The sequence below is a fragment of the Lipotes vexillifer genome, unplaced genomic scaffold, assembly GCF_000442215.2.
Source record: "Lipotes vexillifer unplaced genomic scaffold, Lipotes_vexillifer_v1.1 scaffold69, whole genome shotgun sequence".
In the NCBI taxonomy this organism is placed as follows: Eukaryota; Metazoa; Chordata; class Mammalia; order Artiodactyla; family Lipotidae; genus Lipotes; species Lipotes vexillifer.
In genome coordinates, this window is record NW_006790942.1 from 504,201 (window position 1) to 522,796 (window position 18,596).

An 18,596-nucleotide genomic window follows, 5' to 3' on the forward strand; every position below is an offset into this window, starting at 1 on the left:
GGGGGGGGGGGGGCCCTCCCCACTGTGAGGTGGTCTCTGTCTCTCTGGGAGAGAGAGGCCCTGACACGCAGCGGGGACAAACCTGCACCTGTCATTACGTCCCATGGATCTGCGTGTCCACATACCCGGCCCGACCACGCACAGGGTACTACTGCAGGACACGGGACCTTGAAAATCACAGGGGCCAAGACAAAGAAGAGGGCAGACACCCCACTGCAAAACACAGAAGAGGTGAGTCAGGGTGGTAGCAGGGCAAGGTTCACCAGTACTCAGCATCCGGTGCTTATTAACAAAGACCATTCTGAGAGGTAGAGCGCTATCATTTCCCTGAAAGTATACGAGGTCCCTGTAGCAGGCAGCTACGATGAAGAGCAGCGGAAACGTCTGCGATCAGCCAAGCTGACGCTGCTGGAACTGCGGGGCCTGCAGCCAGCAGTGCTACCGCAGCAGAGTCTGGGCCTCAGTTTCCTCTAAAAATGAGAAGATGCCCTGCCCTCCATCCCATCCACTCTTCACTGACTTCGTTGTGAGAATGACAACATGTAAAGCAAACTTATTAACTAAAAGCAGTAAGCGTATATAAAATACTAATAGTGTTTTTAAAACAATTCTCTAAATTAAAAGATAAATATACATTTCTACCATATACATAAAATTATAGTATAGTAGATAATTACATACTCTGTATTTATATAGTATACGTAATGCATAGTATGAATACAATCACAACATACAGTGTGCAGAATATATAGTATTTTAACATAACGTATTCCACAGTATACATCATATTCAAGCATAACAAATGCAGCACGCTTCTAAGTCTCAGAATGACATGCAGTCATTTCCACCTCTTGCCCCTGAAGCAGCCCCACAGAGGCCCTCCAAGCCCCTTGCTCAAAAGAACCAGCTCACGGTCCGTTGTGTGCTGGCACCTCCTCAACCCAGATGCACACGCCACAGCATGCCCTGGTTCTGGACTAGTGTCCGGTGCACATGAAGGGGAGCCAGGGCCTGAGTCTGTCCTGGGGCACAGCTTCCCCACACCTGAGCTACCGAACCCCACACCTGAGCTACCAATACATTTATTCCTGAGAAATTTAGAAATTATCTCAAGTCTCTTAAGTACAGTTGAATGGCTTAGTACAGTAACTACTGAAAAGCATAGGTCCATTGCTTTCCTTTAATACCAAATGATCTGAGATCATTCAGACTTAGGAGTCTGGCAATTCCTTATTAATTACAGACCAAAAAGAACAACTGCATTACTTCATTAACTATTTTTTTAATATATATATAATTGGTTTTTTAAAATTTATATTTGCTGTGTTGAGTCTTTCCTGCTGCACGTGGCTTGCTCTAGTTGTGGCAAGTGGGGGCTACTCTTCCTTGCGGTGTGTGGGCTTCTCATTGCGGTGGCTTCTCTTGTTGAGGAGCACGGGCTCTAGGCACGAGGGCTTCAGTAGTTGCAGCACGCAGGCTCAGCAGTTGTGGCTCGCGGGCTCTAGAGCACAGGCTCAGTAGTTGCGGCACACAGGCTCAGTCGTTGTGACTCGCGGGCTCTAGAGCACAGGCTCAGTAGTTGTGGGGCCGCCAGAGCTTAGCTGCTCCGTGACATGCGGGATCTTCCTGGACCAGGGCTCGAATCCGTGCCCCCTGCACTGGCAGGCAGATTCTTAACCACTGCGCCACCAGGGAAGTCCCGCTTCATTAACTATTAATAAGATTTCTAAACCTTAACTGAATATCGTGTTAACTACTATGGTCATCCAATCCTTCTTTCTTTCTTTGAAGTGGGACAGAAAAGCAAAGATGCTGTGGAATAAAAGGTACTAGGAAATTCTAAGTTCACCTCTTCTGTATCGTCTAACGTCAAAACAGCATTTTTTTCTTTCCTTCTATAAATCTTTGAGAAATGTACAGCCATAATTTATCACCTGTCTTACAAATGATCTGTAATGATTATTTTTTGTACTTATTTTTTGTATTTATTAGAACACATTACATTTATCTAAATAATGGAAATATCATGTTTTATGTAAGTGCATCTCTAAACTACTGGCAAAAGTCATTTATAGGGCATAAAGACCATCATACCTGGCAACAAAGGAACAAACTTATAAAAGAGTTCTATGGACTTGTGTCGACATTCTGTCTGGGGCCTCCCACAATTGGAGAAAAGCCACTGGACCACGTCTGATAAACACAAGGGTGCCGTAGGTGGAAAGCCTCTGCATGGAGAATACACTGTATTTAATATTCACACTCCAACATTCAGCATTTAGCTGACCCCAGAGTCTAAAAACCATAAATTCCATTTTGCCACCCTGATACACGTGGAAACCATATTTAAAGGCGTTCAACTTATTTTTAGTGTATTATCATTAGAATACAATCAAAACATCACAGGAGAAATAGGTCCTAAATGCTGCTTACCTTTTATTTTTTTAATTGAGGGAAAAATTAAAAAGCATTTCTTAAAAGATCAGCACCAAGTATTTGCATGTTTCCTTTTCAATGCGCTTTAAAATGGAAGGGGGTTTAGGTTCTGAGGTAGTGCTTCTCAAACTGTGGTCCCTGGACCAGCTACATCAGTATTAGCCTGGCAGAAAGGCAAATTCTCAGCCCCACCCTAAACCTACTGAAGCCAATTCCAGAGCAAGGCCCAGCCACCGGTACTGTATGTAACCAGACCTCAAGGTAATTCTACTGCTCAAGTGTAAGCATGAATGACCTGGAGAGATGTCATACTCAGCGGCAGAATCTGGAAGAATCAATTTTAAAGCCACAGAGGGAGTATTAACGTAAAACCACAGAGGGAGTATTAATGTCCAGTCTACAGGCTATGCTTCTACAGAGTGGTGGGTGCCAGCAGACACCAGAGCCCCCAGACCCCTGCACAGACCTGGGGGAAGAGGCATGGCACACCCACACCCCGCCTGAGAAAGAGACCTTGCCGGGATGGAAATGGGAGCAAAGACTGGGAACCACTGGGCAATAAGCCAGCCTTGGTTTTGAGTGGCTTCATTTCATAATCTGTAACCTCATTCTGTCAAAATCCTAATATTTCAATATTTTAGTTCTTACATTTCAAATCTACTCCATAACAAACAGCTCGTGCATATTTCAAGCAAATAATTCCACACCAAATTCGTATTCAAAATTAGTGCAGACAAATGTCTCAGTTACAAAACTGATTTTCAAATTGTATCCACTATCCCAGCCAAGATGACACCTTAAACAAAGCACTTTCAAACATAAAGCTTTTAAGTTACTTTGGAAAACTGACTCTTTGTACTCCCACAAATTCCTCCTAGATTCCCCCGTGTTAACTGAGAATTAGTTTTATGTTCGGGGGAAAGAAAAAGAAAAAGGAAGCAACATCACCTACCGGGGACAGCGTCGTTTTCTTGCTTTGTTTAAAGAAACGTGCTTCTTCTCGACGATGCGTCCCAGGTGATCGACAGCATCGCAGCATTGCTGAACTGTACCTGCTCTCAACACAAACAGAGATTGCTGAAGGAGATCTACAGCTGATCATCACTAACAAAGTAGTACTACAGGCTTACTGGCCTAGTTTTGTAATTAAAAAGGTGATTTTACAAGAGTATTTTTCATCCCTCAAAATACAACACTGCGCATCCAAATACAAAACCCATGTTTAAGACCGCAGGACAGCAAGGCACAGCCTTGCGTACAGGTCTGAGACGGAAGGGCTCTGCAGGTGTTACAAAACCCACAAAGCAGGCCAGAGCCCGTGCACCCCACTGAAGGCTATTATTTCAGGGGGTCAGTTCCTTGACCCGCACTTTTCTCACGTAGGTTAAACTATATTACAGTTAATAATACAGCCACTGCAGGAGACGAAGAGAAATAAAATAGTCAAACCATCTACAGGCGTCTAGGGTTATTCAGGAAAGGGGCCTCACACAGCCTATTTTGACCTGTTACCAAGGAAGATTTCTTTCTACACTTTTTAACTATGGCAGTGATTTTTAAGAGTAAAATTTCATCTACGCCTTTTAACTATGGCAGTGATTTTAAAAGAGTAAAATTTCACTTGTTGAGAAAATCCCCCTATATATGATGTCAAGATAAGGCAATTTTAAGCTAATGACGGCTGACGGCAGGACTGAATTTTAAGTGTTTTTGCTCATTAGTAGGGCTATCACCGTGGAGGACAACAGAGCTTCAATCTGTCAAAAAATGAGAGACACCACCATCTGGCAAGTGAGAGGGGGTCTCCACGCGCCCCGGGCCAGACCCCCTGCAGACTGAGCGGGGAGATCACCAGGAAGTCTTCCAGCCCCAGAACTCCTGGGTAGTCCTGACAGCTTCCGGACAGAAGTTAAGTGCAGAGACGATCATTTATCACTCTCTTTGCCACTTCAGCCTATTTCTGACTTAGTATTTTAAAATGACGTCTTAATTACTGTCAAAATAGCCTTATTACAATTCTGTAAGGAAACCTACCTTCTACCTTCTCGCTGTCATTAGTGAATTCAGAGACAAGGGCCAGCTTTCTTTAGCTCGTGCCAGCCGTGCACTTTCACTGGAGCTTCACAGCAGGGCTGCCCCACCTGCCCTGGCCAGGATCCCTGACCAACCAGGGGTCAAGCTGAGTGGATGCCAGGGGACACGGAGAGTCGTTGAGGAGACACTGAAGCCTCTTGTAACAAAGCGGCTTTGCGGCAGCAGAGGGCCCCGCCTCCCCTTCACTTATCACCCCAAACGGGGATGTGAGAAGACAGCGCGTTACGAGGGGGTGACCCAGGCCCCCGCATGGACAGGCTCGCTGCGCACACACAGAAAGCCCGAATGGGACCTACCCAAGGACCTCTCATCCGCATGTGCTAAGGCCAGGCTTTCCACGTATGTAACCAAGGCTTCAAACACGAACTGTTCTACCAGAAACTCTTCCTCCCTGAAAAATAAAGAATATTGAGGCTTATCTGAGAAGACAATAAAACAGAAACAATGAAGGGAAAAAGTTATGTTATTAAAGAATACATACCTTAATGAAATTTGTCTTTAAAAATGCCGCAAATTTTTTAAAACATAAAACCACCTAAAACACTTCTGAAAGAAGAAAGCCTGGTCACAAACAGACCCAAGAGGCGCCGGGCTTTTTGCTCTTACAAGCACCCTCCTCACCTGTGGACCCGCTCACAGCACATAACCTAACACTTAAAGCCACCGTTCTGACCACACTCCACACACCTCATCAAAAGTACACGTAGCAGAAAAGACGACCTGGCACTACGTCCACATTTTTTTAAATAAAGGAATTTTAAAAGTTCTCTACCGGGGCTTCCCTGGTGGCGCAGTGGTTGAGGGTCTGCCTGCTAATGCAGGGGACGTGGGTTTGGGCCCTGGTCTGGGAGGATCCCACGTGCCGCCGAGCAGCTAGGCCCGTGAGCCACAACCACTGAGCCTGCGCGTCTGGAGCCTGTGCTGTGCAACGGGAGAGGCCGCGAGAGTGAGAGGCCCGTGCGCCGCGATGAAGAGTGGCCCCCACTTGCCACAACTGAAGAAAGCCCTCGCACAGAAACGAAGACCCAACACAGCAAAAGTAAATAAATTAAAAAGAGGGAAGAGATATGGGAACATATGTATGTGTATTACTGATTCACTCTGTTATAAAGCAGAAACTAACACACCATTGTAAAGCAATTATACCCCAATAAAGATATTAAAAAAAGAAAAAAAAGAAATTAAAAAAAAAAAGTTCTCTACCTATCCAAAAGTAACTTAACATCAACAGTCATCTCTGGGCCTTTTATAAGCATATCTGCCACATGTGAACAACTACCTGGACCACCAATGTCTGTGGACCAACCACTGACATCACACTCATGGGTAGGCCACAGGCACAGGCCAGACTCTCCCTGGAAAATCTGTTCCTCAGTGACACAGGACAGTGAATGATTAAGCACACAACGCCAGGCAGGGGCACTAAGGCTCATGGGCGCTCTAGCTGTGTGACCAAGTGCAGGGTCACTGCTCCACCTCTGAGGTGGTGATTTCCTGAAACAGGACCAGAGTGAGGAACCAGCAGGTGCTGGGGTGGGGGGGGGTGGGGGGGACTGAGAACAGGACCGCACACCACTGTTTGGTTTGGGAGGAATATCACCCTAATTTTTAAAATTTGAATCCTAGAAGGGGACCCACAAGCTCCACGTGTCCGCCACGACACCGCACCACACACCCAGATGTGACACTGACACTAAAGGGCATCGCGCTGTGGGCCACGAAGGCGGATGCAGCACAGGAGTCGGAGCGAGGGGCCGAGGCTCACCTGGAAGAGCGACGTGCAGCCAGCCCACAGAAGGTGGGGTTGGGGTCAGAGTCCCAGGCTGGCTACAGTAGCTTGGATCCTAGATGCCAGAGCCACTTGAAGTAGCCAGGAGGAAATGACGTGAGCAAATGATACTCCAAATCCACGGTCCCCGAGGAAAGCTCTGCAGAACAGTTCACGAGCTTGCAGGAGGGAAGCACCGGAACTTGTACTTACATCACTCAACACACAATCCCTTGAACACGGTTCCCTCAGGCATCATTTCTCAAAGCCACCCGGAATGTAGTCCAGCAAATCCGAGTGTCTGAGAAAGACGGCAACAGGGGAAAGGGAACAAGGCCCAACAGGACGGAGGGGGGAGCGCGCGGGCGCACAGTCGGGTCAGACAGGGTGGGCGACTGGGGTGGAGAGGAGCTCTCCACCCCGACAGACCCAGAGGAGCCGGGCCCAACGACCCCCTGCGTGACGCTGCCCTCCAGCCCAGGTTCAGCCTGGACTGCCTACTGCGCTCGCTGACCCCACGAGAGAATTCTGCTCTGACCTGCTCCTGACACCCAGGTCAGGCCACTGGGGTCTCAGAAGCAGAAACTAAAGGGCAGAGTCCACATTCTCGGACGGCACTTCTCCCCCATGTCAGCTGTGGGTCCACTTCACACATTTCTAGAGAGCTCGGCTTCCCAGGACTAACGATGGACTTTGTCAACCTAATTCCTTGGACCAGGCTCCTGTCCTCTGAGAAGCTGAAGCCAGTCTCTGTTCAGCAGAGTTTCCCAGGATCCTTTACCTGACAGTAAAAACACTGACCCAACCTTACCTGGCCGTGTCTACGCCTAACAGCTGCTTTCCAAAACCAAGAGCACACCGATTAGGGTACATACCAATGTACAGAGAATGAAGCAAAAAAGCAAAGCAAGGGAACAAGTAACATCAAAGTCAGGAGAAGGATTAACTTAGGGCAGAGGGTGGATCTAAAATATTGATAACACTCCATTTCTAAACCTAGGTGGTCAATATGCAGGAACTTGTTACTATTATTATTATACAAACTTTACACGTTTTAGGGTTTTCAAATTGAGGCATAACTGACATACGTTACATCAGTTTCAGGTGCACAACGTAGCAGTCGCTATTTGTACATGTTACAAAACCATCACTGCAAGCCTAGTCAACATCGGTCACCGTGACACCTACTTATAAAATGTTGTACCTTGTGATAAGAACTTTTAATATCTTCTCTCTCAGCAACTTCCATATGTAGGATACAGTGTTATTAACTGTAGTCATCATGCTGTGCATGACACCACCAGGACTTACTTCTTTTATAACTTAAAGTTGTAGCTTTTGATCCCCTTCACCCATTTCTCTGAGCCCCCAGCCCCTGGCTTTAGCAACCACCAATCTGTTCTCTGTATCTATGAGCTTGTTTGTTTGCTGTTGTTGTTTACAATTTCATATATAAGTGAGATCATACAGTATTTGTCTTATTCTGTCTGACTTATTTCACTTAGCATAATGCCCTCTAGGTCCATCCATGTTGTCACAAATGGCAAGATTTCCTTCTTTTTTATGGCTGAGTAATATTCCATTGTGTGTGTGTGTGTGCGCACGCGCGCACGCGCATGTGTATTAGATATTCTAAATCCATTCATCTCTCAATAGGCACTTAGGTTGCTTCCATGTCTTGGCTATTACAAATAATGCTGCAATGAACACAGGGGTGCATAAATCTTCTCAAATTAGTGTTTTGATTTTCTTCGGATAAATACCCAGGGGTGGAATTGCTGGATCGTACGGTAGTTCTATTTTTAATTTTTTGAGGAACCTCCACACTATTTTCCACAGTGGCTACACGAATTTACATTCCCATCTACAGTGCACGAGGGTTCCCTTTTCTCCACACCCTCACTAGCATTTGGTATTTGGAGACTTTTTGATGATGGCCATTCTGACCAGTGTGAGGTGATTCCTCATTGTGGTTTTGATCTGCATTTCCCTGATGATTAGTGATGTTAAGCATCTTTTCACGTACCTGTTGGCCATTTCTATGTCTTTTTTGGGAAAATGTCTTGTCAGATATTCTCATTTTTTTAATCAGATTTTTTGCCATTGGGCTCTGTATATATTTTGGATATTAACCCTTTATTAGATATATGATTTGCAACTATATTCTCCCATTCAGTAGGTTGCCTTTTCATTTTGTTGACCGTTTGCTGTGCAGAAGTTTTTAGTTGGATGTAATCCCACTTGTTTACTTTTGCTTTTGGTGTCAGATTCAAAAAATCATCCCTAAGACCTATGTCAGGGAGCTTACCACCTATGTTTTCTTCTAGGAGTTTTACGGTTTCAGGTCTTACGTTCAAATCTTTACTCCATTTTGAGTTAGTTTTTGTGAATGGTGTAAGACAGGGGTCCAGTTCTCACAACACCATTTACTGAAGAGGCTGTCTTTCTCCACTGTGTATTCCTGGCTCCTCTGTCATAAAATTAATTGACCATATGTGTGTGGGTTTATTTCTGGGCATTCTGTTCTGTTCCAATGATCTATGTGACTGTATTTCTGCCAACACCATGTTGTTTTGATTACTATAACTTTGTATAGTAGTTGGAAATCAGGAAGCGTGATGCTTCCAGCCTTGTTCTTCTTCAGGATTGCTTTGACTTTTCAGGGCCTTTGTGGTTCCATACAAATTTTAGGACTGCTTGCCCTATTTCTGTGAAAAAAGCCACTGGAATTTTGATAGGGATTGCACTCGATCTGAAGATTGCTTTGGGTAGTGTGGAAATTTTAACAATATTAATTCTTCTAATCCATGAGCACAGAACATCTTTCTATTTATTTGTGTCTTCTTCAATTTCTGTCATCAATGTCTCACAGTTGTCAGTGTACAGGTCTTTCACCCCCTTGGTTAAATTTATCCCTAGGTATTTTATTCCTCTTGATACAGCTGTAAATGAGATTGTTTTCTTTTTCTTTTTTGGCTGCGTTGGGTCTTCTTTGTTGCTGCGCATGGGCTCTCTCTAGTCGCGGTGATCGGGGACTATTCTCCGTTGCGGTGCGCAGGCTTCTCATTGCAGTGGCTTCTCTTGTTGCAGAGCACAGGCTGTAGGCGTGCAGGCTTCAGTAGTTACAGCACACAGGCCCTAGAGCACACAGGCTTCAGTAGTTGTGGCTCACGGGCTCTAGAGCACAAGCTCAGTAGTTGTGGCGCACAGGCTTAGTTGCTCTGCAGCATGTGGGATCTTCCCGGACCAGGGCTCGAACCCGTGTCCCCTGCATTGGCAGGCAAATTCTTAACCACTGTGCCACTGGGGAAGTCCTGAGATTGTTTGCTTAATTTCAGTTTATGATTGTTCATTATGAGTACATAGACAGGCAACAGACTTTTGTATACTGATTTTGTATCCTGCAAGTTTACTGAGTTTATTAGTTCTAACAGTTTTATTGGTGGAGTCTTTAGGGTTTTCTATCTGTAATATCATGTCATCTGCAAGTAGTGACAGTTTTACATGTTTTTAAACATTCTTCTATACACACAGGTTTCACAACTTAAAAAACTAAAAGGAAAAAACGTATCAAAATACCAAGGGCATTTTTCACAGAACTAGAATAATTTTAAATTTTGTATGGAAATACAAAAGACGCCAAATAGCCAAAACAATCTTGAGAAAGAATAACAGAGCTGGAGGAATCATGCTCCCTGACTTCAAACTATACTGTACGGTAATCAAAACAGCATGGTATTAGCACAAAACAGATGTATAGATCAATGGAACAGAGTAGAGAGCCCAGAAATAAGCCCACGCACTTATGGTCAATTAATTTACGACAAAGGAGACAAGAATATACAATGCAGAAAAGACAGTCTCTTCAATGACTGGTGCTGGGAAAACCGGACAGCTACACGTGGAAGAATGAAATTAGAACATTCATTCTCTAACGGCATACAAAAAAATAAACTCAAAATGGATTCAACACCTAAACCTTAAAACTCCTAGAAGAAAACACAGGCAGAACACTCTCTGACATAAACTGTAGCAATATTTTCTGTCTCCTAAAGCAAAGAAAACAAAAGCAAAAAGAAACAAAGGAGGCCTAATTAAACCTAAAAACTTCTGCACAGCAAAGGAAACCATCAACAAAACAAAATGACAACCTACTGAACGAGAGAAAATATCTGCAAATGATAGATGAATACAGGGCTAATATCCAAAATATACAAACAGCTCAAACAGCTCAGTATCAAAAAAACAAAGACCTGAATAGACATTTTTGCAAAGAAGACACACAGATAGCCAACAGGCACATGAAAAGATGCTCAACATGGTTAATCATCAGGGAAGTACAATCAAAACCACAATGAGACACCACCTCACACGTGGCAGATGCCAATCACCAAAAAGACCGCAAATAACAAGTACTGGCGAGGATGTGGAGAAAAGTGCGCCTCATGCGCTGTGCATGGGAATGTAAATTAGCACAGCCACTGCGGAGAACAGTGTGGAGACTCCTCAAAAAACTAAAAATAGAGCTACCATACAGCCCAGCAATTCCACTCCTGGGTATTTATCCAAAAAACACTTATTTGAAAAACTACATGCACCCCACTGTTCATAGCAGCACTATTCACAATTGCCAAGACATGGAAACAACCTAAGTGTCCATCAACAGATGAATGGATAAAGAAGATGCAGTAAGGGACTTCCCTGGCAGTCCAGTGGTTAGGACTCTGTGCTTCCACTGCAGGGGGCACAGGTTAGGTCCCTGGTCAGGTCAAAGAAGTAAATAAATAAAAGGTGGTAAATATATACAATGAATGTTACTCAGCCATAAAAAAGAATGAAAATAATTCCATTTGCAGCTACATGGATGGACCTACAGAGTATTATGCTTAGTGAAATACACAGACGAATACTGTATGATACCTCTTGCATGAGAACTCTAAAAAATAAAACAAACGTATGTATATAACAAAACAGAACCAGACTCACAGATATAAAGAACAAATTAGTGGTTACCAGAGGGAAGGAGGAGGGGCAAAATAGGGGTAGGGGACTTACAGACACAAACTACTATGCATAAAACAGATAAGCAACAAGGATATAATGTACAGCACAGGAAAACAGCCAATATTTTATAATAACTATAAATGGAGCATAAACTTTAAAAATTGTGAATCACTACACTGTACACCTGAAACATACATTTTACATCAACTATACCTCAACTAAAAAAATCAATACAGTGGCTTCAAACTCCAGTCGATTTTTTTTTTTTCTTTGCGGCACGTGGGCCCCTCACTGCTGCAGCCACCCCCCCGCCGCGGAGCACAGGCTCCAGACACACAGGCCCAGTGGCCACAGCCCACGGGCCCAGCCGCTCCGCGGCACGCAGGATCCCCCTGGACCGAGGCGCGAACCCGCGCCCCCTGTGTCGGCAGGGGGGGCCCCCCAACCACTGCGCCACCAGGGAAGCCCTCCAGTCGATTTTCATACAAACATGCACATGCCCACACACATGCAGAGAGATTCCTATCCATCCAGCTATCCTCTCTCTATCCATCTCCCACCGATCTATCCATCTATCCATCTAAAATCTATCTACTTATCATCCACCTACCTCTCCAACCATCATCCACCCATTCATCCATCATCCATCCATCTATCCACCCATCATCCATCCATTGTCCGTCCACCCATCCATCTATCCACCCATCCATCATCCATCCATCATCCATCCATCATCTATCATCCATCATCCATCTATCCATCATCCATCTATCCATCTATCCATCATCCATCCATCATCCATCCATCTATCATCCATCCACCCATCATCCATCCATCCATCATCCATCTACCCATCCATCATCCATCCATCCATCCATCCATCCACCCATCCATCCAACTAAAATCTATCTACTTATCATCCACCTACCTCTCCATCCATCATCCATCCCTCCATCATCCATCCATCATCTCTCTTATTTTCACAACTGCTCCCCTCATCACTATCCCAACTGCCATTTCCTGAGAGAAGCTATTCTGACCAAATGAGGTCAGATTCCTCATTATAAGGTTCCTTAATAATCATGTACCACTACTTAATTTTTTTTTTTCCCATGCTGCACAGTAGTGGGATCTTAGTTTCCCGACCAGGTATTGAACCCGGGCAGCCGGCAATGAAAGCGCAGTGTCCTAACCACTGGACCGCCAGGGAATTCCCTGTACCGCTACTTAAAAGCACTAATTCCAGCTACAGATTTTACCTTTATCTTTGTGATTGGCTGAATATTATCTACCTGTCTTTTTTAAATGCAGCCCTCAAGAAGGGCTACATCTTTGTATCTCCAGCATTCGGCATGGTGCCTGGCACGTAACAGCCTGACCTAGCAAACAGTACTAAATGAACAAACAAACAAACACTACTACAACCTTAGGTCAGGGACTACCTTGTCCTTGGACTGTGAAACCAGCCTGTCACTGGTGTCCTGGCCCTTAGACCCACTCCCCACACAGCTACTGGCAGGAGAATTTTGGGAAGAGTCTAACCGTGCCACTCCCTGCTCCCCCTATCCAGGACTTGCTGTCTCTGGAAGTGGCCTTCACATCTTAACTCCACAAAGAGAGGCTCCTGGCCAGTCTCATTTTGCTCCCTTCCAAACCTCAAACTCCATAGCAAGGAGCAGAAAATGATTTCGTCTCCTTACATACTGTCCTCTTATCTCTGCCTTGTCCCTCTGACCTGAAATGCTTGGGCCAGTTTCCACTCATCCCCTAAGCCTCATCCCAAGTATAAATGGTACAGGAAGCCAGGAGGTACAGGAGGCCAGGAGGCCAGGAGGCCAAAAGTACAGGAGGCCAGGAGGTACAGGAAACCTCCCCTAAGCTACTCAAACCATGTAGGACACTCCTCTTCTGTGCTTCAAAAGACTGTGTATTATGGCTTTTGTTGCACTTTCCAGACTGTGTCCTATTATGCTTCAATGTAGATCTCAACACGCTCGGAGCCCCTTCCCGAATGCAAACATCATTTTAATTCATTATTTAATCCCCAAAAAATAGCACAGCATCCAGCATGTGAACTATTTACTAAATGCTTGATATATGACTACATGGATACATAAACAGTGAGTCACTTTACAAAATCACTATTGAATATTTAAAGATCTTAGACCGCATGCCGTAACGAAAAGGTCCCACAGGCCCCAACAAAGATGCCATTTGCTGCAACTAAGACCTGACACAGCCAAAAAAAGAAAAGGAAAATAAATAAATATTTTTTTAAAAAAAGAAAATTTAAAGATCTTTACACTCTTCCCTGTCAGGTAACTTACGTACCTGAATTCCCTGTAGATACTATTAAAAGCAAGTGATGCTCCCAGTCTCTTGAAAGCATTGGGGTGAAGTGCAAAGCTGTACAGTCGCTTGAAAAGTGACTTGGTGTTTACTGGACTGTTTTCCTGCTGCTGCGGTGTTGTCTGCTTAATGGACCATTTGAGGAATTCTTGAATACACCGACCACAAAAATCTCTTAAAGTACTGTCAAAGGGGTCCACAATTCCATCCTGAAACAAAGCATAAAATGACAACTGAATACCTTGGTTTGCCTCTGAGCATAAATAAAGTATGTTATGAAAATTAATTTAGAGCACTATTAAGGAAAAAAACAGACACTAGTCAAACCAATCTGTCTAGAATCTAGACTCTAATAACAAATTCCTTTTGACATAATGAAAAGTTTCTTCTAAACAAATTAAGAAACTGAAAAAAACATGAAAAAAAGAGAATACTTTAATTGTACAGCAACAAAGCAGACCTTCCTTCCCCTGAAGAAACACAATGATTATATCCTAAAAACTTCTGTTGATTCTACCTCATAACATTATCTGAAACGCTTTATTTACTGAGGATAAATAGAGTAAGACCCTTGCAAGTTTCAAGGAAACTGTAACGCTACACAAAGAAAAAATCATAGAGATGTGGTTCTAAAAGTAGAACCTTCTATCAGAGCAGTCTCCAGAAAGGCAGTCTCTAAATACTTGAAAAAACAGCTAAGGAAATTTGAGTGCTTTTGTTTCTCTCTTAGATCCACAAAGGAAAAGTTTAACTTGAGAAAGTACACGGAAACTGAAATAAGGGGATTCTTTCTAACATGCCTGGTTCCTTGCTACACGCAAAATCTTTGATCACAGTGTGAATTAGAATTCACGGAGGTGATGGTAATGCACCGCGGAAACGGGCAGAGGAGCGGACAGCAGGGACACAAGTGCGCTGGAGCGCACCAGCCTCCACCTCCACCTTCACCTTTTCTTTTCTTTCCGTAAACTCTCTCATGTTACATTTCCATTCCCACCTGGTTTTTTCCTGAAGCTCTGACTTAAGCTACCTTCAAGGATCAAAAGGGGAAAAGGAACAGCTAAGATAGAAACTTTAAAACAGAAACATTAGAATAAATCCGTCTGAATGAAATAAGCCACAAGTTAAATTTAATTAAATGGATCTGTCATAGGTAGGTTTCACACTAGACACTGCAGGGAATTAAACCACGGGTACAATGATGTCATCATCCTAATTACAAATGTTCAGTAACTCCCACTGCCCACAAGTGGCAGCCAGTTAGGCAACCTCTGAGAGGGAAAGGAGCTGTGTTAGTAACTACACACACAACAGGGGTAACAGGACAACAGGGCTGGCCTGGGCAAACTGCAACGGAGAGTGGCCCTACATGCGATGACACACCTCATTTCAAACTTAACAAAAAGTGACCCACAGATTCAAACAAATCAGTCTGCAAAAACATGGGATTAAAGGATGTTTGTTTGCACAAACTTGCTATGTGTTCAACTGGGCATTTTTTTTAAAAATTTATTTATTTTTGGCTGTGTTGGGTCTTTGTTGCTGCGCGCGGGCTTTCTCTAGTTGTGGCGAGCGGGGGCTACTCTTCCTTGCGGCGCGCGGGCTTCTCGTTGCGGTGGCTTCTCTTGTTGCAGAGCATGGGCTCTAGGCCCTCGGGCTTCAATAGTTGTGGCTCACAGGCTCAGTAGCTGTGGCTCGTGGGCTCTAGAATGCAGGCTTAGTAGCTGCAGCGCACGGGCTTAGTTGCTCTGCGGCATGTGGGATCTTCCTAGACCAGGGCTCGAACCCATGTCCCCTGCATTAGCAGGTGGATTCTTAACCACTGTGCCACCAGGGAAGTCCCTCAACTGGGGATTTTGATTCCAAAGTCAGTATATGCCAAAACAAAAGTATAGGTTGAAATAATAGGTGAATATCAATTAAGATGATATTTAAAGAAATCAAATGTAGTTATTTGCACGAGTTCAGAATATTAAAATCAAATCAGTGTGGAAAGACAGTAAGGCTTTAGCCAACCTCACTGCCTCTGCCCACAGTGAGCCAGTGACCCCACCCTAACAATTCCACCTCTGCCGTCTCAGGACAGTTCCATGTACATGGTGAACTGCGATGTCTACGGGTTTTGAGCTGCTGAATCTGAATGCAAGAGAAAACAGCACCAGCTCAAAAAATTCCTTTTACAGTAGAACTAGTATACTATAGTTAAAAAAAAAGAGAATACTGCAACTCTGATAGAAGTCCAAGAACATTCTTATTCACCCTTTCCACCCTCAACACACACACACACACACACACACACACACACACACACACACAGCCTTAATGTAGATGAAGTGTGTCAAATTTATAAGCATCCTCCCAAAAGGAACAAAACAAAAACATCTATTTGCTTGTAGCTATTTAGAAGTATCCCTTAATAAACATAGCACCTTGTTCATTAAATGCCATCTCACCAAAACAAAAGAAAAAAGATGATCCAATCTAGCTAGATGTTACATTTTGATACCTTTACAGGTAGCTTTTCTTAAAGTTCTGAGTACTGATCACATATAACCAGTTGATGGGAACGGCAGGACAGGAACCATTACTCACCAGTATTGTTTCTAGTAAGGCAACAGTGTCCTGACTCTCAAATTTCTTATTGTTGGTGAACCAGTGAATCAGCTGCATAACTAGAGGTTCATACAGTTGCCTCGGCACCTGAAGGAGTAATAACATCAGAACTTACTTTTTTCATGTAAATTTTATATCAGAGAGAGTTCCATTTATATGACAGGAGCAAAATTAAGCGTAATACTACTGCGGTTATATTAGTTTCCTTCTCTAGTTAAATTCTGTGACGAACATGGTCTAACTTCTTCCGAAGAGTCCCGCAAAGAAAAATACGCATCCCCAAACTTACTGTTCCTCTAACGAGGAGGGCCATTAGGGTCGACAGTGATGGTTTTTATCATTCATCCTGATTAACCTGATCCTGAGCTGAACAGAAGCCATTCTGTTCACACCCCCGTGGGGACAAAGCAGAAAGCCAGGTCAGGGCTTCCCTGGTGGCACAGTAGCTGAGAGTCCGCCTGCCGATGCAGGGGACGCGGGTTCGTGCCCCGGTCCGGGAGGATCCCACGTGCCGCGGAGCGGCTGGACCCGTGAGCCGTGGCTGCTGAGCCTGCGCGTCCGGAGCCTGTGCTCCGCAACGGGAGAGACCACGGCAGTGAGAGGCCCAGTACCGCAAAAAAAAGAAAAAAAAAAAAAGAAAGCCAGGTCAGCGTCCTCTGCATAGACACTTCCAGGCTGTATCACAGAACAAGAGGAGAAGAGGCACCTCCCCCTCGGCTCCTGCCGAGAAAGAAGGGAAACTAGTCTTTACTCCTTGGAGATGCGGGTTCTCACCCTAACCTCCTCAAATGTAAATACAGTCTCTCCGGTGCCCAGAGAGCCCTGTGCGTGTCTGGCTCCTACAATCCAGGGTGGCTCCCAGGCCTGGAGAGTTTTACTGTCCTTTTGGATCAGAGCAATTTCCTGAGACAAATGGTTATGCATCTAACCCTCATTCTCTATGAACAGTAAATGTTCACAGCCCGAGCGAAGGGGAACATTCCCGATCTTCATGTCTCACGAGGCTGGCCTTACAGGAGCACTGAGAAATCCAGGGGAGTTCTACTCCCCCGCTGATACTCAGCTTAAGAACAAAGCACGTGGTAAGGACACCACATCAAAAATCATGTGAGGGAGGTCCCTGGCAGTCCAGTGGGGGACCATGTACTTCCACTGCAGGGGGTGTGGGTTCCATCCCTGGTCAGGGAACTACGATCCCACATAACGCCTGCTGCGGCCAAAAAATAAAATAAAATTTAAAAATTAAAAAAAAAGCAACAGGGCTTCCCTGGTGGCGCAGTGGTTGAGAGTCCACCTGCCGATGCAGGGGACACGGGTTCGTGCCCCAGTCCGGGAAGACCCCACATGCTGTGGAGCGGCTGGGCCCGTGAGCCATGGCTGCTGAGCCTGCATGTCCTGAGCCTGTGCTCTGCAACAGGAGAGGCCACAACAGTGAGAGGCCTGCGTACCGGAAAAAAAAAAAAAAAACCAACAAAAATCACGTGAAATGTCTGGGGCTCAGACTAAACAAGTTCTCTTGCACCCGGGTATTTCTCCAAAAAATATCTTTCTAAACTATGAAGCAACTTTTAGACTTAATCAAAGTACAAGAATCTTACCTTTCATTTTGGAAATTTAACCTGGTCTTAAAGCATCACTTTTTTATTTTCCCCCCAAAAGAATTATTTTGTATTCTTAGAACATAAATTATATATATGTACACACACTCCATTTATAGAAAATGTAGAAAACCAACTACAATCCTACATCCAAAAGGTAACCACTGTTAACATTCAAAACCACTGTTAACTCAGTATATTTATACACATTTAAATATATGTATACACGTGTGTAAAAGTATACACTTTTGTAACCACTTTTCTGCCCCTTAATTTTGAATACGTTTCATGTAAATACGTAAGCTATATCAGTATCTTTATTAGATGCCTGCTATCTCATATATGGATAAACCATGATCCAGTTACCCAATCCTGTTGTTAGAAATGCAGTATTTCTAGTTTATGTCTGTCTTATACACACCACTCTGAACACCTCTCTGGACAAGGGCTGCTGTCCACACTCCCACCTGCCAGGTCTCACAAGCCCCTTTCCCTCAAGCTTGGCAGCACTAAACACTGCCAATTTTTAAAATATTTGACAGCTGCTGCAATCCATATCATTTGAATTTGAATTTCCTTATTTACTAAAAACATTGAATATTTAAAACATATTTAATTGGCCATATGTACTTCTGTGTTCACGAGCTGCCCACTTTTGTTCTTTATCCATTTGCCCATTTTAAAATCTTATCATCTTCAGCACAATGTGGGGGAAAAAAAAATTTCCCTACATC

At 44.2% G+C, this 18,596-nt stretch overlaps 1 protein-coding gene across 2 annotated transcripts in view; it reads right to left on the minus strand.

Annotated features, from left to right (window-relative positions):
- PRKDC (protein kinase, DNA-activated, catalytic subunit) overlaps positions 1 to 18,596 on the minus strand; it is a 156,162-nt gene that overhangs the window by 91,717 nt on the left and 45,849 nt on the right. For both annotated transcript variants that reach the window (XM_007464010.1, XM_007464009.1), the window contains exons 26-30: positions 16,244 to 16,351; positions 13,634 to 13,860; positions 4,827 to 4,921; positions 3,389 to 3,488; positions 2,095 to 2,228 (exon numbers count right to left, since the gene is read on the minus strand). In XM_007464010.1, the coding sequence (XP_007464072.1) occupies positions 2,095 to 2,228; positions 3,389 to 3,488; positions 4,827 to 4,921; positions 13,634 to 13,860; positions 16,244 to 16,351 (664 nt within the window). The remainder of the gene's footprint in view (positions 1 to 2,094; positions 2,229 to 3,388; positions 3,489 to 4,826; positions 4,922 to 13,633; positions 13,861 to 16,243; positions 16,352 to 18,596) is intronic.